The sequence below is a fragment of the Octodon degus genome, unplaced genomic scaffold (assembly GCF_000260255.1).
Source record: "Octodon degus isolate 3935 unplaced genomic scaffold, OctDeg1.0 scaffold00018, whole genome shotgun sequence".
Classification (NCBI taxonomy): Eukaryota; Metazoa; Chordata; class Mammalia; order Rodentia; family Octodontidae; genus Octodon; species Octodon degus.
Genome location: NW_004524594.1, coordinates 18,555,260 through 18,577,209, shown reverse-complemented (window position 1 = coordinate 18,577,209; position 21,950 = coordinate 18,555,260). Strand labels below are relative to the sequence as shown.

General features: G+C 50.6%; 1 protein-coding gene across 2 annotated transcripts in view; it reads left to right on the top strand.

The window, feature by feature from the left end:
* The window catches only part of Cttn (cortactin), a 36,690-nt gene extending 16,701 nt beyond the window's left edge, over window positions 1-19,989 (top strand). The window contains exons 6-17 of one of the 2 annotated variants that reach the window (XM_004627102.2): window positions 278-332; window positions 1,318-1,428; window positions 3,599-3,709; window positions 4,388-4,498; window positions 5,654-5,764; window positions 7,161-7,216; window positions 10,144-10,213; window positions 12,335-12,483; window positions 14,858-14,947; window positions 16,756-16,933; window positions 18,025-18,096; window positions 19,682-19,989. In XM_004627102.2, the coding sequence (XP_004627159.1) occupies window positions 278-332; window positions 1,318-1,428; window positions 3,599-3,709; window positions 4,388-4,498; window positions 5,654-5,764; window positions 7,161-7,216; window positions 10,144-10,213; window positions 12,335-12,483; window positions 14,858-14,947; window positions 16,756-16,933; window positions 18,025-18,096; window positions 19,682-19,818 (1,251 nt within the window). In that variant the 3' untranslated portion in view covers window positions 19,819-19,989. The remainder of the gene's footprint in view (window positions 1-277; window positions 333-1,317; window positions 1,429-3,598; window positions 3,710-4,387; window positions 4,499-5,653; window positions 5,765-7,160; window positions 7,217-10,143; window positions 10,214-12,334; window positions 12,484-14,857; window positions 14,948-16,755; window positions 16,934-18,024; window positions 18,097-19,681) is intronic. The other variant, XM_004627103.2, reaches the window with a different exon arrangement.
* Window positions 19,990-21,950: the final 1,961 nt, after the last annotated feature.

The following is a 21,950-nucleotide window of genomic DNA, read 5'->3' as shown; positions in this document are numbered from 1 at the left end:
CCCCCCCGCCCTTTCCATTTTTGAAACCAGGTTGCACTAAGTTGCCCAGGTGGCTTCAAACTAGCATTGCTACCATATATGACTGTAGGACATTTGATAGCATGTAAGCTCACAACACCAGAGCTTTTGGCATTAATTTAACCTGAATTTGACTTAGGAAACAAGTCAAACTATAGTGTGGTTTGTGGTTTTTGAAGCTTTATATATACTGTGAATTCAGAGTGACAGTTTGAGGCATTTAAAAGTGCATTTTGCCTTTTGTTTTCTGTAATTGCAGTCTGCAGTAGGCTTTGAGTACCAGGGGAAGACAGAGAAGCATGCCTCCCAGAAAGGTGAGCTATGGAATGTGTGGTGGGACCAGATGCAGTCCTGTAGGCAGCCCAGCTCTGAAGGGAGAGGCCCGGTATCTGAAGCCTGTGTTCGGGCGGGAGGGCTGTCACCTAGGGAGAGCTCTGCTCTGAGGTTCTGAGTCACCTGGGCGCACTGTCAGGAAGCGCTCTTAAAGCTCTGCGGGCTGCTGTCTTCATGGTGCCTCCCGGCTTGTGGCGGAAGCCATCCCTCTTCTGAGTGGTGCTGCTTTCTGACTTTGTTGGCATAAAACCTAAGTTTTCCTCCTACGAATAGAGAGCAGAGTTACTAAGTTCTCATTCTCTTTGTATATATAAAGTGGTAAGTGTGGTAGTGATTCATCTTTATGATGTCTCTGAAGCCGTATTTTAAAGGCAAAGGTATATTGCTTCCTTAGAATGCTCCGTGTGTTTTCTGCAGGCTTAGTTGGTTCTGTCTTTTGTACATTGTCTCATAATTTGGGAATGAGCTTTTTCATGAGCAGTACAGGTGTAGTTAACTGAGGTGTGGGCAGACGGAGCAGGAGGGTCTGATCCGTAAGGTCTTAGCTGTGGAGCTTTCTTGATGCCTGACCTTTACTTGTCTTTTTTTTTTTTTTTTTTTTTTTTTTTTTTTTGTGGAACTGGGGATTGAACTCAGGCCTTTGTGCTTTCCAGGCAGGCGCTTATTCTGCTGAGCTATCTCCCTGGCCCCACTTGTCCAGTTTCTAAAGTGGCCATGCAGCTTTATCTCTGCCAGTGGTCATGAATTGCCCTGGAGCAGTGGACATGGACACATGCTGTCCTGTGCATGGGCTGTACACGTGCCAGTGTCACCTGTTAGGAACAGTGGGTGGCTTGTCCGCTTTAAAATGCATGCTCCTTTTCTTGGTTGCTGTTAACTCCCAACACTCCCATTTTGCCTAGTTTAAAAAGAGTGGCACTGCAGCTGGTTACTGTGTTCATGCTCACTGTTCTCCACTCTCCTCAGACTACTCCAGTGGCTTTGGTGGCAAGTATGGTGTGCAGGCTGACCGAGTGGACAAGAGTGCTGTGGGCTTCGACTACCAGGGCAAGACAGAGAAGCACGAGTCACAGAAAGGTGAGGGGCTTCTCTCCTGTCTTTGTCCTGCATTTATGAGTCAAGGAACACTTGAAGGGATATTCTTCCCTGTATGAACTGGGTTGTGTTGTAAGGCTTTAAAAAAAAAAAATGTTTTGATGTTCTTTTTATGTGAGTAGATGTGGACTTCTTATGGTTTTTTTTTTTTTTTTGTGTGGAACTGGGGATTGAACTCAGGCCTTGCGCTTGCCAGGGAAGCGCTTATTCTACTGAGTCATCTCCCCGTCCCCTTCTTATGTTTTTAGTGGCTGCTCAGTCCCTCATTCTAAAAAGATTCCATAGTCTGTTTAACCATTCTTCCTTTGAATGTAAAATTTAGGTTATTTGCAATTTTTGATATTAAACATTGATTGCACTGAATGGTTTAGCGATTATTCAAAAGGACCAGTTTGTAAAAATGAAGTGAGAAGTTCAGAGGCTGCTAAGATTTTGATAGGAGCTGAAGATATGGGTTAGTGGTAGATGCGCTTAGCATGTGCAAGGCTTTGTGTTTGTGGTTTGGCCCTCTGAACAGCCCTGAAGTTGATAAAACACTGCCAGGTTGATGTGAGAGGACACACTGCCTTTTCTCTGTATTGTTTCATACCTGGCAGACCCACTCAAAAACCTTCTGTTGCCGAGTTGCAGGTTATCAGAGTCCATACCCTGCTGGTAGTCAGTGCTTCTCTGCTCCTCTATACTATTTGTTTTGTCTGGCCTGCACTTTTGAGGGTTTTTTTTTTTTTTTAATGACTGCCAACATTTGAACATCGAAGTCTGATTTCTTTTAAAAACCAAAGAGGGGCTGGGGAGATGGCTCAGTAGAATAAGTGTTTGTCTGGCAAGTGTAAGGGCCTGAGTTCAATCCCCGGTTCCGCCAAAAAAAAAAAAAAATCAATTAAAAACAAAAGAAAGCAGACAATACCGATGGCTGTTCAAGGCAGGCTGTACTAGTGTTTTCCTTCACACAGTGTCTGTCACACAGTGCCTGTGGTTTGCCGGGGCTCAACTGCCGGCCTGCCTCTGGCCTTGGGCTTCTCTCAGCTGGAGTGTGCAGCCTCATGCCCAGGCCAGTGTGTGTGCAGCACTCCCTGGGGCTTGGCCTTCAGTCCTATGCTGCACTGGCTCGGAGCAGGAAGAACAGTCCTGGGCCTCGATGCCCTGGGCCTTTGATCGCAGGATTTGAGCTCCGCGCTCTGCCATAGCCAAGTCCATGAGAGTCATGCTTTAGAATTGAAATGACTTTTAAATGACTTGGCTTTGAGTAGAATTGATGTTTCTGGAAGATGTGCCTTGTGTGTTGGTTTTTTTTAAGTCTTCCCTAGCACATTTCTACTTGCTTTAGAGATTTGGATCATGTTGCTATAGCATGTTAGTCTCAAGCCTTGTTACTTCCTGCTGTCTTTTGGAATGAGGAGTGACACTGAGATTATTAACCCGCTGTTCATTAGCTTTTCATCCTTGTCATAAAATGCCTGGGATGAACACCTCGTAGGAGGAAAGGGTTGTATTGGCTTACACTCTTGGCCTGTGGTCACTTGACCATGTTGTTTCTGGGCCACAGTGAGCCACATGACAGAGCAGATCTGCGTCTCTCATAGCGAACAAGAAGGTGGGTGGGGATAAAGTACTCTGTCCTTCCAAAGCCCCCAGAGTGACCCACCTCTCCCAGCTAGCCCACACTTCCCATAGCACCAGCAGCTGGGGACCAAGCCTTTAGCACGTGCACCTTTCAGGTCAGTCCAGGTCCAAATGTTGAGGTCTTCACCATCTTTAGGTTTATATTATGACGTGGTATTGTCTGCATTACTCAGTGATCTTCCAGCAAGCTTGAAAGAGTCCACCTCTCTGTCCTTCCTGGGAATGGGTATGAGCACCTGTAATCCCAGCTCCTTGCCTGGGCTGTGCAGCAAGACCTTGTCTCAGAAACCCAAGGGGGAAAGTTAGTGATGACAGTACTTTGTTTTTTCTTTTCTTTTTTTTTTTTTTTTTTGTGGGTGCTGGGAGTGGAACTTGGACCCTCTTGCTTGCTAGACAGGGGCTGTGCCACAGAGCTTAATCCCCAGCCTCTAACAGTACTTTTTTTTTTTTTTTGATAGTACTTTCTTAATAACTATTAAGACTCACTGAATCTGTTTGCTAGTTTTAAGTAGTCTTTTCTTCTTTGCAGATTATTCCAAAGGCTTTGGTGGCAAATATGGCATTGACAAGGACAAAGTGGATAAAAGTGCCGTCGGCTTTGAGTATCAAGGCAAAACAGAGAAACATGAGTCCCAGAAAGGTGTCTTCAATTTTCTCTTATTCTGTAGTCAGAAGAGTAATGTGGCAGGCATTAACCTGGATAGAAGGCGAGCAACAAAATGGTCCAGATGATCCTTCCTTTTTACTAAGTATTCAGTTTTGAAACAATGCTAGGGCATCACCAGATGCCATGGCTCATGGCTGTAGTCTCAGCTACTCAGGAGGCTGAGGCAGGAGGCTCTCTTGAGCCCAGGAATTCAAGACTATCCTGGGCAATATAGTGACACCCAGCCTCAAAAAACAGAAGCCAAAACAGCAAACAGTGAATCCAAAAACACAGCTCTTAAATAAGAGATCAGAAGTTTGCACTTTTTTTTTTTTTTTGGTTTTAAATTCTAGCAGTTTTGCTCATAATAATGTCCTTGTCCCACACGTCTGTCCGTAAGTGAGACTGTGCTTTCTCCACGTGCTGGTGTAAGCCTTGTGCGTTGGGTGGGCCTGTCTGTGTTTACCCTGAATGCTGAGATTACAGACAAGGGGATTTTCTGGCCACTCTGTGTGGAGGGCCTCTTAACAGATGTTTTACCAAAGCTCTGGTAAAGAAAGGGTGGATTTAGCGACTTGTGTGTCTTAAATTGCATTATTGGAAACCTGCTTTCTACTTGTGACCCAGGCTGCCTTGTTAACACCAGATTATGGCCTTTTATTGTGCATGTAGACTATGTGAAAGGGTTTGGAGGAAAATTTGGTGTGCAAACAGACAGACAAGACAAATGTGCCCTTGGCTGGGATCACCAAGAGAAATTACAGCTGCATGAATCCCAAAAAGGTACATTCTCTTTGCCCATAATCAAGACCATTTTGAGAGTTTCTGTCCATTCTTAGATGAGTCATTATGTTGTTGTTGTTTTTTTGTGGTACTGGGGATTGAACTCAGGGCCTTGTACTTGCCAGGCAAGCACTTATTCTACTGTGCTATCTCCCCAGCCCTCAGTCATTATGTTTTGTATTTGCTGCGTTTCTGTTCAGGTGTTGTGTCTTCGCTGTGTGATGCTGTCTCAGAGTTTCAGAAGCCCCTGAGCTAGTTAATATTGCAGAATGCTCACTCACATGAGGGTCGTGTCTCCACAGTGTGGGGCCCCGTCAGTGGCACTGCTGGGAGCGTTTGCCTCTGCCCTTTGGGAACCATATTGAAGCACAGCACGCTTGGGCTCCAGGCCTTGATTACAAAGTGTGCTGTGGTTTGTGGCGGCAGATGCTTCCTTTCTAACCGGCAGTGTTTTATGGTCACAACAAGGACTCTGACCCTGGGAGCGTCAGTTCAGGGGGAGCAGAGGCCTTCCATCTGCCCCCCTGCCCCAAGCTAGGGTTCAGGCAGCCACCCTGTACCCAGCAGGGGTGGGGCAGGGCGTCCTTTGTAATGATGTCTCTCAGAAGCATGGGTTGGACCCTAGAGAGAAACTTCCAAGCATGGAGTGGCTTTACTGAACTACTGACAGTACAGTCCTTAGCTGCTTCCAGGTCTGGGCTGAAGTGCTACTACCCTTTCAAGTTGTTCCTTAGCCATTCAAGATAACTTCAGATCCTCACATCCTTCTAAGCTTACCCAAGCTCTTGCTCTCTGAAAACCATGTAGTGAGGGCCGGTGAGATAGCTCAGTGGACAAAGTACCTACTTAGGCAAGCTCAGGGACTAGGCTTTGATCCCCATGCTGCGCTGGCCCCACCTCCAGGTGCACTGAGCTGGTGACTGAGTCCAGGCGTGGTGGCACACGCCTGTAATCCCAGTGCTGGGGAGGCTGACCACAGGAGAATCACTTGAGTTTGAGCTGCGTAATGAGACCCTGTACCAAATACATAAATTTAAAAAAACAAAATGAACCCCAAACACCGTGTATTGGACGTTGCACAAGTGGATGTGATTCTAATGCACCCCATGTTTCCTCTCTTGGTTGTTTTCCCCATTGTCACATGTGGATTTCCAGATTATAAGACTGGTTTCGGAGGCAAATTTGGTGTTCAGTCCGAGAGGCAGGACTCCTCCGCTGTGGGGTTTGATTACAAGGAGAGACTGGCCAAGCACGAGTCCCAGCAAGGCACAGTTGCCCCCCGCCTCTTCCCACCCTCCCTTGCGGTGCAGCCACTTCTAGCACAGGCTTTGGGGTTCACATCGGAGCTGCAACGGGCTTTCCTAGTCACCAGCTGTCAGACCATTGGACAGCCTCCACCCATTGAAATTAAGCTTCCCCTTTCCCATTTTTTTTCTTCCACCGACCTTTTAGAGGACAGTTGGGGTAGAAATGACAGGTCACGGATTTTGAGCTCCAACCCCACTCTGTATTTAGTTTCTGGAAGGGTCCTGTGGTCTTCCAGCAGCATCCTGCACCACTTGCTTGCTTGTGACCATGACTTCTCTGGGTCATCGAGCCAGGCCTTGTTGCCTGAGGTTAGGAGAGTGGGGTTTTAGTTCCAGCAGCCCTGACCCTTCCGCCAGAGGCTTGGTAGCAGCAAGGGCTTGAGATAGGCATGTTCTGTGTGATTTCTGTGTTTCATTGTGGTGGTGGTGCTTTTTGGACAGAGTGGGTGGTTTTGTTTGTTCCGTTTTTTTTTTTTAATTGACACTATCCATGTGTAGGATCTCCACATGGACTACGCAGTGTATACACACAACTGAAAAGTGCCCTTTCTAGGGCTGCACACTGAAATTCCAGATAGCTCACGCATTTTCCATAGTGTAGTCACTTGCTCTCCGTCAGAGTTCTCCATCAGAGGACTTGGTTACTAGAACCTGGACCCACGACTGAGTGAACAGTGATTTCCAGCAGTGCAGGGCAGAGTGTAGGCTTTCAGCGCATTGTTAGAACTGCGCAGGCTCAGGCATGGGGCAGGTGAGCGCACTTGGGCCTGGCCCGCAGACTGCATGGAGAGGGCCGTTGGGTCTCCTCGCATTGAGCCTGCATGACAGTGTGACTTTCATGTGGATGTGTTTTGCTGCAGCAGACTTACCTGGCTGGTAGAATGTCCACATGGAGTATTTTCTTTCTTTTAAAAAGCAAGAAAACAAACCACAACTGAGCCTCTATTTAGTGCTGGGTAGTTCGGGCGCGCAGGAAACAGATGAGAATAAGCCCCGAGGCTGGTGTGGAAGACTGTGCTAGTGAAGTGGCGCATCGCAAAGGCCTGTCCTGTGCCCCCTCCTTGGCTTATTTCCTGCCAGCCTGCAGCCTGTCCCCAGCCTGCAGCCTGTCCCCTCCCCTTCCCTCGGGAGAATGCTGGAAGCATGCCCACGCCTCTGTCCTGCTCCCCTGCCTGTGCACTGGACGTGGGTCAGACTCAGCTTGCCTGGCAGGAAAGTCTGTCCTGTGGGAGCTCTTGGTTCTTTCTGCCAGGGTTTCCTTGGGCTGTTTCAGACCTGTTTGCATGCACCTGCACTCATCTTGGCTCAGGCCTATCTTCCACCTCAGAGTAAGTCTTGTGTTTCTCACCTTTCAGACTACTCCAAAGGATTTGGTGGGAAGTATGGGGTGCAGAAAGATCGCATGGATAAGGTAAGCTTCTTCAGCTCCGGGAGTACAGCTTTCTGTGGGTAGGCTCAGGGCTTTTGCGGTCCTCCCTCTGTGCAGTTGCTGTTTGGTGGCTGTTGTCAGGTGGACACTCAGCTCATGGCCCTAGCAGTCCACCTGAGCTTGGTGTCTCAAAGACAGCAGTGGCTAACTCACTGTCAGTCGCAGTCTGAACAGGGCAGTCTTGGTGCTTGGCCATGACATAGCAGTGAATAGCTGGGCTGTCACTAGGTTGTGCAGCTATTTGAACTTCAATTATTAATGGTAAATCAGGAAATAGAGTTAATGTGAGACCATTTGTGGGGTCATCTTGCCCTTGGCTGTAGCAACAGGTAATGTGGTGGGATCTCTCAGCTCTGCTGCCGTGAAATTTGTGGCCGACCTCACAGGTGACCTTTCCTTGTGCACTTCCCCACATGACCAGGGCCCATGGGAGAAACTGGGGTGCACACTACAGGGTAGACCGCACAGGCTGAGGGGTCCAGAGGAGTGGGTAGTCACAGCACAGTTCTGAAGGGTGGGGAGGAGTTTGCTAGCAAAGATGGGCGGGAGACTGCAGAGCAAAGGATAGGGTACATGACCTGGTGTGGGGATGGGGTCACTGCAGGTGCTGGAGAAGGGAGCCTTGCAAACTATGTAATGTCCTCACATTGTTAAATGGACACTGGGCCCTGGATGGGTTTAGCAGGCAGGGGACGAGAGTGGGGTCTGCCCTGAGAAGCCCCGACTGCACCATGGAAGTTAGCCTAAGATTGCTGAGAGTAAGTGGCCCTAGCAGCCTGAAGACTGTATTGGCTTAGGCTGAGAATTGCAAGGGGACAAATATTGGATGCCATAGGCGTCTAGGTGACCGAGTAGCAGAGCTGGGGTTTGTCTTCAATGGCCCAGGAAAGAGAGGAGCCCAAGTGGCCAGTGGGTTGGTGTGGAGTTGGGAACTTGGGGAAGCACACAGGGTAGGTCTGCCTGAGCCCTGGAGTTCCTCCAGTTCAGGGCTGCGCCTGTCTTATGACAGGGCCCAGGTCACACGATGCTCGGAAGGGAGGCTCTAAGGTGGTGGCAGGGAACCCTGTGAAGTGCCCGGTGGTTGAGGGCCTCAGACAGGAAGAAGAAAGGAACTAATGAGTGAATGAGACAGAAGTTGTGGCTTTGCGGTTGGGAGTTGAGGAAGTTTCCATCTCTTGTATGGGGTTGTTGTCAGTGGTAATGACAGTGACTGTTGAGCTTGCACACAGCATAGAAGCAAGCATGCAAGGCAGGCATTGCCCTTCTCAACCTGTGCATGAGGCATTGTGCTTCTCCCTTGGAGCTGTTACATGGTCATGAAACCTGGGGCTTACAAAATGAGGCTACTGCCAGGACCAGGCTGTGCTGGGAGGCTGTCCCAGAGAGCCTGGTGGGTCTCTGAGAACTTGAGCCTGCGGTAGCATCTGTGGCCCAGGGTGAGGCCAGTGACCTTGCCATTTTGAGGTGCCAGCCTATCCTGTCATGGACAGGAGGGAGGTTCAACTGAGGTAGACTGCAATAGGTATTGGTTGATCCAGGGTAAGAGTGGTCACTCTTCTGGATCCTGGTTCTAGGCTGGACAGGGAAGGAGGATGGAACAAGGCTGATGTGGGGAGGAAGGAGCGGGGTCTGAGGAAGGTGGCAAGTGGGAAAGGCTGTGATCTGCCAGCCAGCCGAAGGCTGTAGTGTTGCTCGGTGGGATGCTTGCCTCCTGTACAGGCTGGGTATGCAGAGCAAAGTAGCTCTTGATGGTGAGGTAGCGTGAGGGAAGCTGGATACAGTATGCTAGGGGTGGCATAGGGGTGATGTGGATTGGGGGTGAGTGTGGACAGAGAGATGGCCCCTGAGCAGCAAGCCAGAGGCCTCCACTGTGGACGCAGGGTGAGAGGACTCAGGAGCCACCCTCCATAGCAAAAGGAGGAATCAGGGTGCTGGCCTCAATACCCAGGCTGCAGGACAGGCAGGAGTTCCCTGGACAGCTGGGAGGGATTGTTCTGGAAGATGTGTCAGACTGTCTAGGGCAGCATGTTTGGAAAGAAGGAAAGGGTTTAGTCAGCAACGAGCGGCTGAGCTGTAGACTTGGCAGAGCTGGGTCTAGAGTGAAGGCCCCTGGGGCATGGACTCTCCACCTGGATGTGTTGGGCATGGAGGTTGGGAGGACGGGGGTGTGTGGGGCTGCTCTGGCCAAGGACGACGTCATTTGGGGTAGGCTCTCGGGCCTGCCGTGGAAGGACTGGTAGAGGGGAGAGCTGATGAGAGCCAGCGTCCTCTTTGGTCTCCTTTGTGCAGCTGCTGCTGCCTGTGCCTGTGCCGGAGGTAAGCGTGGTTTTGCTCCTTTCAGGCAGCTGATGGGCTGCCTTGGCCCCACCTTTGGGCTCTCTTAACAGTGAGCTTTGAAAGCTCAGCACTCCTGTCAGAAGGGAAGCTCACGATGAAACTGAAGAAGGTCATTAATTTTTAAGGACCTTGTCAGCCTGTGCTCAGGACTGCTGGTTAGGGCCTGATGTCACAGCAGGTTCCATGGGATGTAGTGGAGAGCCTAACTGAAACAGAGTGGTGGTGTCATGCTTATGGGGACACATGGAGCATCTGGCCTAGCAGGAGCTGTGTGTCCCGAGTGTCCCTCCCCTGCAGAGCAGAGGCTTCTAGGGAGGACGTAGGCAGGTTTGAGCAGCACAGAGGTGGCTTGTCACTGAGTGGATGGTAGGACGTATGTGTGACACTCACTCATGGTCAGCAGCAAGTGTGTGTGGATAAATGTTGCTGTGCCTCAGTGAATCTGCAGAACACAGTGGCAGAGTAGAAAGCCTTAGGGCACCTGGGTCTTTTGAGGGATGCGAGGAGGCCCTAACATCTCATCAGGTAGGGAAGAGAGGAGCACGCTCCTGATTTCTTTTTCCATCTCACAGAATGCGTCCACCTTTGAAGACGTGGCACAGGTATCCTCTGCCTACCAGAAGACTGTCCCTGTCGAAGCTGGTGAGTCCTGGACAGCCCCCAAAGTACTCCGTGGTCTTCACTGCAGGAAAGTCCATGTCCTGGTGTTTTTCCAGGAAAATCCCAGGGGGAAAGGAAGGTTGGAGAACAGGGGACAAGAGCAGAGGAGCATGTGTACTGCTCCCAGAATCCTGTGTCCACAGTGCAGGGACCCTGAGGACACAGTTAACCCCTCCTGCTTTGGAAAGTCTCTCTCACAACAGATTTTACCCAGAGCCCCAAAATCCTGTGTCTGAAGGGCCCCTTAAAAATGGGAAACAGAAACCCACTTCTGGCTCACTTTAGAGGAAATGTGTGCTAGTGGGTGGCACAGGCCTGTAGCCCTCAAACTCCGAGAGCACAAGGCAGAATTGCAAGTTTAGGCTCTGTCTTGGCAACTTAGAACTGTCTCAGGAAACTGTAGAAGACTGGGGTGGGCTCAAGCCTCAGTACTGCCCCCCAAAAAGAAAAGCAGAAACTACAGCAACAGAAGCAGAAAAGAGGAGGGGTGGTGAGCTGCGGGGTGCTGTAGCCTCACTACACGCGCCCTGGGTCAGTTCCTAGGTTCTGTGCTCCCAGGCCAGTTTGATACTGAGAATCATTGAGGGTCGCAAAGAGCCTCCATGGTGCTGGTTGCAGTTGTTGATGCCTACTGCACTATAAATTAAAATGGAGGAAAGTTTTAAATTAATTCATGTAAAAATAAAGTCATTATACATGTACATAATAACTTCAGGAAAACAAACAATGTGATTTTCAGTATAAGGAGCCTTTAGGAGCATGGCATCACTTCATGTTTTTGTGAATCCCGTTACTAGACGATAGTGGAATTGGAATCTCACGTCTGCTCCGATGTTTTGTCTGTGGCAGTAAGTCAGATCATTTATACAGTAAAGGAAAGCTGGGCTCGACTCAATCAGCAGGTGGAAAGGAGGGGCCCTGGTGGCCTCCGAGGTCACCGTGGTGTTCTGTCATTTGCCTGGAGCATGGTGGGCTGTATTTTCTTGGGTGTGCGGCTCTCCTGCACCTGGGAAGCTCACTTACCCAGGGTGACCGTGTAACTTCACACTCCGGCCGTTTGGGAAACAGTAGACCCCTGTTCTGCTTGTCGTGCAGCTCTTGACCCTTTCGTTACCCAGTCAAAGAAAGTCATGTTTGTTCTCCATCTCACTGGCACAGTCTTCAAGTGACAGTTGTCACGCTCACTGTGGCAGCTACAGATGCTCCAGAATTCTTGATTTTGCTTGAAAGCTTTAATTTTCCTATTGGTAACAAATACTGCAGTAAATTTTCTTGACAGAATGATTTGATTCATTCACTTTGGAGGAAAAATGTTTGCCAGATCCCCAAATCGGCATAAGCATAGTTAGTCTGTGACTTGTTATTTTAGGGAAAATGATGTTCCGTGAGAAAACGGTTCAGCTTGCACTCGGGTGGTGTGCAGAGGCTGGTCTCTGAGACATGCCAGCAGTGCTTCATGACTTTGCCATTTGTGTCACAGAGATACCCAGAATGTACATGTAGCAATCAGGCGAGATCAGTTGCATTCAGGATGGTGTGGCCGTAGACAATATGTAGCAGTCAGAGTTTGCTGAAAATCAGTCTTTTTTTTTTTTTTTTTCTGCTTTACCAAGGACAGACTTTCATTTTTTAATAAGGATGCCTACTTCTTTGTTTTTTCCAGCATGTGATAGCAAAGAACATGATGTTGTTTTATTTAAAAACATTCCAGCTGGGCTGTGCTGATGCATACCAACAATCATAGCTATTAGGGAGGCTGAGGCAGGAGGATTGCAAATTTGAGACCAGCTTGGGCTACTAATGAAACTCTCAAAATAAAAAAGTAAATAAAAATAGCTGAGTATGTAGCTCAGGGCTCCCTGAGTTCAATTCCCATTACCTCAACAAATAAAAAACAAAAACCAAGGTTAACACACAAGCACTGCTGTGTGCAGCATGGAGAAGTGGACCTGGGACTGCAGGCTGAGCACCGGGGGGCTGTGAACTGTGCCCTCTTGGTGGGACCACCTGCTGCTGGGGACGGGTCACCCTTCTGTGGGCTCTCAGCCTGGTGAGGGCGTCCTGGATGTTGTGAGGCAGGCGCCCTTGCTCCTTCCTCTGCAGTGACCAGCAAGACCAGCAACATCAGGGCCAACTTTGAAAACCTCGCTAAAGAGAGAGAACAGGAGGACAGACGGAAGGCGGAAGCGGAGAGAGCACAGCGGATGGCCAAGGAAAGGCAGGAGCAGGAGGAGGCTCGAAGGAAGCTGGAGGTAAGGACAGGAGCCGGCCCAGCATGTGAGCGGGTGAGGCTGAGGGGTGCTTGTGCTTGTGCTCAGGCTCGCAGTGGCTGCTCCTTTCCTCAGTGGCTGCAAAGGCTCTCCGTAGCAAGTGAGAGCCACAGGCTGGCAGGAGACACCAGCCCCATACCTGCCCTGCCAAGTTGGCCTGCCCCAGTGTGGGACTGTTGGCCCCTTCCCACAATGAGCCTGCAGGAGAGACTTGAAAGGAGGTGTGCTTTTTGTTACTCTGACCTCTGGGGCCAATCTGCCGCTTTTCCCTGTGGTCTGGATGCTCTCACTAGAGGGAGAGGAGACAGGCTGTGGAATTGGGCAGGGAGCAAGAACTCTCTTTCTAGAAGTTTCTGTAGAAAACAGATGTCTGCAGGCTCTGGCTCTGCCCTGCCACCTGCTGCCCAGCTCGCTGATAGCCTGGCTGGTTGTCTGGGGTAGTTGAGAAGTAGAGTCCAAAATAATACACACTGGGGCCAGGGAGATGGTTCAGTAGAATAAGCGGTTGCCTGGCAAGTGCAGGGGCCTGAGTTCAATCCCTGGTTCCACCAAAAAAAAAAAAAAAAAAATAATAATACACATGAAGCTGTTATATAAACCGTTGTGCTGGATGTTTTCTTCTTGAAGCAGCACTTGGGGTTCTGAGAGTACCACCGAGGGAGGAAGGCAGTGTGCAGTAGGCAGGTGGTGCTGGGAGTGAGGGCATTAATGAGCAAGCCTTGGTTTGTGTTGGTACCTGCGGTGATGGAGGAACAGTAGAGTTCATGTCAGTACTGTTGACCTGTTCTTAGTGACTAGATATGTCCACTGAGCTCTTTGTTACAGTTTTTATAAAGTGAGATCTTTGTGCTTTGTCGTAGAACACCCAAAGACACATAGAAACTTTTATTTCCTGTATCTTGCCTTCTTTTCACATAATTTGGACCTTTCTCATCTCATGACTGAATTTTAACCTCAGCTTTCTGGGATTGAATACATCCAGAAGACACAGATTGACTGCTTGCTTGGGAGGAGAGACCCAGTGGGGCAGTGGTTGTTTAGCCCCCTTCTGCGCAGGCTCAGCTGTGTCCTTTTTTATTTCCAGCCCCTCACATTTCTCCTCTCCAGGAGCATATGAGGAGTCTTGGGTGGAGCCCCTTGGCTCCTTAGGAGCTGCCCGTGCAGGTTGGCAGAGCATGTCCCCAGCAGGAGGGAGCCTGTGCATAAATCCACATTTGCTTCCTCCATCTGGTGGTCTGCCATTGAGGTTTCACATAGTTGGGTTTGGGAAGGCCTGGAAGTAGAGCCCTTGGCCTGCAGATGTGTTTGTGAGGTGATCTAATTACCCCTGCAGGCTGGGCCCTGGCTGCTGTGACTGGCCTTGGGTGTTGAAACCCTGTGGATGATTCCAAGTGACAAATCCTTGTAGGTCAGGCAAGGCCACACAGATGTGCAGAACTCTGCTCACGGTCTCAAGAACCAGGCATGGTTTTTCTTTTCAGCAAAATGAGACAAGTGTTCCATTGTTCCATGGGGCAGGTTTAGCATGAGTGCCAGGATTCAGATCCCGCCTCTGCAGCTCCTTGGCTGGCTGTCCTCGGCATCCCTCTCTGGGGCATGCAGGCTGTTGGTGTGTTTGCTGTGGCTGCCATTTCAGATCTCACATTACACTCAGGTTAAAGTAGCACATTCATTGTCTCTCAGTTCTGGCAGTCAGGGGACCCCAAGTGGTGTCCGAGGGGCTGTGTTCCCTTGGAGGCTCTGGGCTTCCCTCCTTTTTCTAGCTTCGTGTTTCTTAGCTCTTGTGACTCCAGCCTATGCTCCCACTGTCACATGTCCTGGCTGCCTGTCACATTCCTCCCTGTCTTATTGGGACCTTGTGATGGTATTGGGCCCACCGTGGAGTCGGAACTGGGGGCGTTTTGTCTACTTCATTGTGTCTTTTGGCTGCCAAAGGTTCCCATTTTCCTTCCAACTAAGATCTCTTCACCTCGTGTTACAGTCCATGAAAGCCTCAGTCCATTACAGCATCAGCTCGTGTCCCTGTGTCATCTGGGTGAATGAGGGTACACCAGTGAGCTGTAGGCCAGTGACAGTGTGGTGGCTTTGCCTAGTGCATAGCGAGGTGCGTCTGCCAGTGCGTGGGGCAGTGGAGCGCTGCGGGCCACTGAGGTCTGCACTCGAGCGGTTTGCTGACTGCATGCCCTCCCTTTGCTGCAGCTGCTCCTTCATTGCCTGGGATGGTAATTTGTGCCCTTGCACGAGGCCCATTCTTCAGGCAAGGGTACCTTCCTTTTCTGAGAGGCTGGTGCCATTGAGGCAGGCATGACCTTCCAGGCTGACTGTTAACCTCCTGGTTTGTTTTTTTCTGTTGCAGGAGCAAACCAGAACCAAAAAGGAAACGCCCCCTGTGTCCCCTACTCCTCAGCTGGCTGAGGAGAAGCAGCCTTCCAGCCCTGTCTATGAGGTAAGTATTTTCATTGGTTAATAAGGAGTCTCAGACCTTTTGCAATGCCATCATCAATGTTTGGCCTACTGTGCTCTGCCTACACTGAACAGTGTGGTAGGATGACCTCCCTGCCACCCTTTCTTACTTCTCTGCTGCTCCCTGCAGTCTGGTGGGCACTGTCCCTTACAGCCCTGGTAAAGTCACCAAGTGCCAAATGCCCAGTCATGTTGGTTTTGTTGGTCTTACTTCAGTAGCCCTGTGCTGTGTTGAGCTGACTGCACTCTTGAGAGAACCCCGATCCTCCCTTAGCACTGAGACATCACCCTAGTGTCTGTCACTCCTGTGGCTCTGGTGTTGTGTTCCCAGACACCTTTCTTCTGGGCCGCATTGGTGCCTCACACAGACTTGAGGTTTGCCGCCTCCTTGAGACGCTGACCTGCCTGACGTCCCCTGTGTTCTGCCCAGGCTCCTGGTTCCTATTCTCATGTGAACCATGGCCCATGTCCTGTTTCTTCATAGCCACTGTGGGGCCACACATTTCCTCTTTCATCTAGATAGCATTGCGTCTATGTCAGGGAGTAGCAACTGCTGAGGACTCAAGATGCAGGGAGGTCATGGACCCAGGAAAACTGTGGAGATGCACAAGGCCTGGGGCTGGGTGGTCCCTGGTCTTTACTACTGCTGGTATCCTGTCTCCTTGGCTGCCACTGCCATTTATACCATGTGGTGGTTTTATCCTGTCAGACCACATGGCAGGTGTGGTGGACATGGCCGTGTAGCTTATTACTGGATGAACGGAGAAACCTCAAGCTGTCCGTGGCCTGTCATGTGCTGGACCAGGCGCAGAGAACTGGTCCTTTGATGAGGAGGCTGCTGCCTTGCTATCCCTGGGGTTGGAGGTGGAGCATGTCATTGGCAGCACTGCAGGGGCCATGAGAAGGGGTGGGGAAGCAGGGGTCATTGTAGAAAGTCGGGAGGACAGGGCCTAGCAGGGGGCCTGCACACTCTGCAGTCGCTCCTGGTTCCAGGGCACTTCGCCAGTGTTGTCACTTCCTTGCACTTTCATAGTCCTTGGTTTGTGTCCTGGAGGTAGATGCTGTCCTTGGTCACCTGCTCTCCTTAATCATGGGGCTGCTCTTGCGGTCTGGTCACCCTCCAGAGAAAGCCAGGGCATCCTGCAAGTGCTATTCCTGACCACTTGCCTTGACTTTTGTGACCCAGATGTCACCTGGTCAGAAACACAGAAGCCAGCATTAATGTGTACTTCAGAGAGCCCATCAGGGCTTACAGGTTATTGTTTTAAATGATGATGTGCATTTCATCTGAGTACTTCTGTCTTTGAATGTGATTCTTTAGTGGTTCCCTTACCTTGCTCTGCATGGAGGGCTTGGTTAGAAGAGAACTTTGTTGTTCACCAGTGTGGCTGCCCCAGACAATGGACTGGGGGTGAATTAGAAGCCATGGGCTGGTGCGAGTGTGCAGCGGCAGCCAGGACAGAGACCTAACATACAGAAAGGCAATTCTAACTCAGGAAGGCTGACTCAAGCGCTAGGGACGCAGCGTGGGGAGTGAGTGTGTGATTCCTAGCGGGGAGGGTGGATTTCAGTTCCTGCTGGATTTGGGAGTGGTACAGGTAAGGACTGGGGCTCCCAGGAGGAGGGCCACTGAGGCCTTTCAGCTGAAGCCTTCCTGACCTGTGTCTCTTTCTTCAATCCCAGCCGAGGCTAACAAATAAGTCCCTGTGTTTTAGTTGACATTGGCAGTGTAGCTGCTGCTTTTTAGATGCCAGCCCAAGTTACAGGAAATGTTCATTTGACTCTTCTCAGGACGCAGTCTCCTTGAAGGCAGATCTGAGCCACGGAGGTCCTGCCGGTGGGAGTGAGCCTGAGCCTGTGTACAGTACCGAGGCCATAAACTACCCAGAGGCCAGCAGCCAGCAGGGCTTGGCCTACGCTCCAGAAGCTGTCTATGACACCACAGAGGTCTCGGGCCACTACCAAACAGGTACGGTGCCCTGCTCTGCCCTTTGGGAGGGGGTGGGCTCCCTGAGAAAGCCACCCAGCTTTATTCCCCATAAAGAATGTGCTCAGAGTTCCCGTCTGCCCAGCCCCCTCACCCCAAACTCTTCATCTCCCTGTTGGAATGGCTCTAGGCACAGTGGTCCCCAGTGGAGCAGTGGTCCTGGGAAGGTCACTGGGATTCGGATGCAGTGAGGCTGGGGACAGGTCGGGAATCGGGAAGGGGCCTTTGCTAGGCATTTCCTCTGAGCATTAAGCATCCTGTCTGCTGCAGGATGACCTTAAAGATGGCACTTTCTTCAGCTTGAAGATGGTGCAGATATTGCACTTAGGCCGATGGTGGCGAGCCGATGACATGCATACCACAGTGGGTACGCAGAGCCCTCTCTGTTGAGATGCAAGCCAAGTCACCCTAGCAGCCAAGCAGTGGATAGTCGCATTTTCTAAACTAAAGCCTCATTATTCAGGTTTTATTGGAGTGTTGGCATTTTGTGATAAGTAAGTGGGTTTTGTATTACAGTTTGGGTAGTTGGTCTCTAAAAAGTTCACTACCACTGACTTAGGTGAATATTGCAGTTGGGGTTGTTGTCCTTTAAAAGGGAGGTTTCCTGTAGTATACCAGGTCCAACATAAGCCTCTTGTCCCATGTGGAGCTGTGTGGTTGGTACAGAGAAGACACATGAGAGCGAAGCCCCTTGCCTTGGCAGGATCTGGGGCATTGACTGCCCTGTCCCTTCCTCCCATTCACTTCAGTGCCAGGTGACAATACTAGATATTTTGCGTTTTAAAAATCTCTAAAAACTATCAGGACTTCCTAGGAAAACTGTTCCCTGCGTGGTGTCGGAGCTGGAAGCCATGGACTTGTGCATGAAAGCCGGAGTCTCGCCTGTCTTCCGTTTCCCAAAGGCGCCTAGGTTCCTGCCTCCTGCTGCCATCAGATGGGAGCTCACTTTCTGAGCTGCTTTCCTAGCAAGTGCCCTTGCCCTAAGTCTTGGAAATCATTGTGTGAAAGCAGTCGCAGAGGGAAGGTGTGCGTGGAACCCCGGCTGCCACTCAGCTGTGTCTGTTTCCTTTCAGAAGAGAACACCTATGATGAGTACGAGAACGACCTGGGCATCACGGCCATCGCGCTCTATGACTACCAGGCTGGTGAGGCACCCACGCAGCATCCTGCCTTATGCTCCTGCCAGCTCAGCCCCTAAGAATCTGACCCTTCAGTGATGCTGCTGCAGTTTTTGTTTGGAAATCGTTTCAGTTACAGTAAAGTTCCTAGTACAGTGGCAAGAACTCCCTGTGTCTGTCTCAGCCAGGTTCCATTTTTCTGCACGTGTGTACATGCATGTGTACACACATGTCCCCACCCTAATTACAATTCCTCAAACCCTTCTGGAGCTTCAGGGTCCCCATCACCCCTAAGTACCCCAGGCTTGATGTGGTGGCACATGCCTGCAATCCCAGCTAATTGGGAGATTGAAATAGGAATGCAGATTTGCACCCAGCTTGAGCAACTTAACAAAACCCTGTCTCAAAATAAATAAAAAGTGCTGGGGCTGTAGCGCTTATAGGTTGTGACCCCTCTTCACTCCCCAGTGCTACAGAAGAACAGAAAACAAGATTCTCAAAAACTCCAGCATGCATGTCCCAAGACATCCAGGGTCTCCTGCAAGCACTCCCCACGCTCTGGGCAGATCACACAGCCCTCCTCATCGGGCCTGTTTTTGGGCTGTGACCTTCTACTCCTGGCCAGAGACACTCAGTGCCTCCCTGTGCCACACAGTGTCCCTTTTCTGTGGCACTGAGCACCGTCACCTGCTAGTCCTCCCCACTCCAGTAGCAGTCGATGACTGTTCTGTGGCGTGCTATCATGAGCTCCCCCATGTCCTGTCCCCTCTCAGGCTTCCTTGGCCTTCCTCGATGGAGTTTCCAGTTGCTCCTTCTGTTTGTTTGTTTGTTTGTTTGTTTACAGGGTGTTCAGGGTCTCACTACTAGCCTGTTTACAGCCTCTCAACAGCTGGGATTACAGGCACACGCCACCGCGCCCAGTCTCAATTGCCGCCCAGTCTCAGTTGCCGTCAGCACGCCCTTTAGTCTGCTGAGCTGTTTGGCCAGCACTGCTCGCTCCTTCCTTCTGAAGAATGGGGTGGTAGCAGCCAGAGGGCAGCCTTTCTGCATCTGCTGTTCTTCATTCTCACATGTATCCATTCCTCTTTTTTCCCTTTGAGGTAGGGTCTGTATTTGTAGTTCCGGGCTGGCTTTGAATTTATCTTGTAGTCCTTGAACTCATGGGTGCTAGGATTACAGGTGTGTATCGCCATGCCAGGCACACACGTGTATATTTATTCTTAGACAGGTTCTCTGACATTCTGCATCTGTGTGTACAGTTGAGAATACTGAGTTCACCCCGTGACCCCCATTCCAGCCTGTCACCTGGGCTCCTTTCTGGGCTCCTCCCTTGTGTTGAGAACCACCCTCCCTGACTGCTCCTCCTACATGTCCTCCCACTGTGCCTCTGGCTGGTGGGAGCCTTTCCTCACTCTCCCAGGGAAGGAAGCCAGGTTGCTGTGCGCAAAGCCGTTTCCCAAAAGATGGTAGCTGGCAGGGGTGGGTGTTGTGTGGAAGGCCCTGCTCGCCTTTGCACGTCCCAGCCCTCCATCAGCTGGGGCTGCTGTTTTGTTGTTGCCTGCATGCTCCTTCTTCCCTCCTGGAAATGTGTTTCTTTGTGCTCTTTTCCTAGCGGGCGATGATGAAATCTCCTTTGACCCTGATGACATCATCAGCAACATTGAGATGATTGATGACGGCTGGTGGCGCGGTGTGTGTAAGGGCCGGTACGGGCTCTTCCCAGCCAACTACGTGGAACTGCGGCAGTAAGCGGCAGGCCTGCCTTCTGGCGCCTGCACAGATTCACACTACAGATCATGCCTTCGCTGGTTTGGGGTTTTGGGTTTGTATTTTTTGTTTTTGTTTTCTTTTCTGAGGGTAGGGAGGGGAATATACATATTGCTTTTATATTTAATACTTTTGCTGATGCTTTTGAAAATGTTTATGCCACAGAATTTGCTAATATATTGTAATCATGATCCATAGGAGGACTTTGGTGATTATTTTTGAAATTCTTTTTTTTTTTTGCCAAATTGGCTGTCATGTGCAGCCACTCAGAGGCCCGTGGCTCTCCTGAGGTCAGTAGTGCATGTTGTCCGTATGTCAGTCACGACAGCGGGTCTCCCAGGACAGACAGCTCTGGGAGTGGCTGCCCACATCAGAAGCTTTCCAGAACATCTGTGCTCAAGGGCGGAGGGAAGGGACCTGGCCAAGGGTTGGACTGGTGGGAACCGCTGGAAGGGGTGCTGGCTTCCCTGTCGGGCGGGAGACCCCAGGCTGTCGGAGGCTTTCTCGCAAGCCGTTGTCTTGTCTCTTCCCTGTCTCCATGACTCTCTTGACACCCGACCCGACTCCTGCCCTGCTGTGAGGTGTCACCAAGTCCTTCCACTGTTCCCTCACCACTTGTCTCAGGCCCTAGGCTTAGTGGTGAGCTTGAGGCTAGTATTGGGCCCTGGGTACCACACAGGGCTGCTGCTCTGACACTCAGACTCTCAGCTTGTGCAGTGGAGCATAGCGGGTGTGGCCTTATGGCTCCTAGTTGAGAGAGCCAGGTGCCTTCTAGGTGTGAACTGCCAGAAGCTTGCCCTCCTTGGGGGGTTGTGCGTGTTGCCAAAATCTCGCATTCAATTAGTAAAATTTGATGGATGTGGCTAAAATATGACTGGGAGCAAGCAAGCGTTTCTTCCCAGTGTGCCACAGTGGTGTCTCTTTGAGCCGCTGTGCCCATATCGCCTGCCACGTGCAGGGGGGAATAAATGCATGTTCTTCTCGAGACACCAGGACCAGTGCTGTCTGCACATGATCAGGGGTCAGGTGTCTTTCTAGCAGATGCATAGAATGTTTCAGCTGTTGGGGACACTTGGCGGTCATGATGCACGCAACTTCTCTCTGGAAATGATTTCTGCAGAGTCCTTGCTTTTCCACTGTTAGGTTGGGTTTTGTATACAACTTACTGTATCTGGATTTCTGTAGCACACCTCATAGGTATGATTTTTTAAAAAATTAAATATTCAGAATAAACTTTTTTTGGACCCATTTGCTGCACTGTTTGCTTTGATGCTTGGTCACTTTGTTCTGAAGTTGAAGGTGGCTTTGTTGGTGTCAGTGTCCTATACCCAAGAGGGCTGGCCTGGACCATCCTCCAGCCAGTGCGCCACATATCCTGCTGCTGCACAGGTCACCCAGAGTCCCCTGTGCAAGGGACTTGCTACTCCAGAGGCACATTCTCACCTAAAGGATACGCTCAGATCACCAGGTACTTGAAGTCTCCAGCCAGAATAGAAAGTGCCATGTTTAACAGTCATTTCTGAAACACAGCTCTCAAAATGAACCCTTTAGCCAGAGGTGTTACTTCCCTTCAGAGAATAACAGGTCAGGGCCTGAAGGAAGTGGTGACCCTGGGCAGAGGAGCTGGTGTCTGCAGCAGTTGCCTGACTCCTGGAGCTGCCCTGGACTGCGGCCACTTTGCTTTAGTAGGGAAGCAATCAGTGGACCAAGGGGCCAGCCACCTCTTTGGAAAGCCCCAGAGCAGTGGCAGGGGACGTGGTGTCCCATCATGGTTTCCAAGGTTACAGGCAGACCTTTCTTCATGGGCAGCTCCCAGACCAAGTGCCAGCATAAGAGGGCTTTGGGAATTCAGGAGAAGCTCCTCTGCTATCCCTGGAAGCAAGGTGAGTTTAATGCAAAGCATAGCCAGGCAACACTGGTGTGTTCTTCCATTTATAGGAGCTGAGAGTGGCACACTGCAGCCCTAGTCTTGGTGTAGGTTTAGGCCCAGAGCCCTGAGCTCTGGGCACCGACTGTCCTGTCTTGCCAGGTCCCTTGACTTCCTGCCTGCAGGAGCTGGCTGCGAGCAGGGCTTGGAAATGTGGCTCCACTCACACCCTATCTGCTGGCCCTCT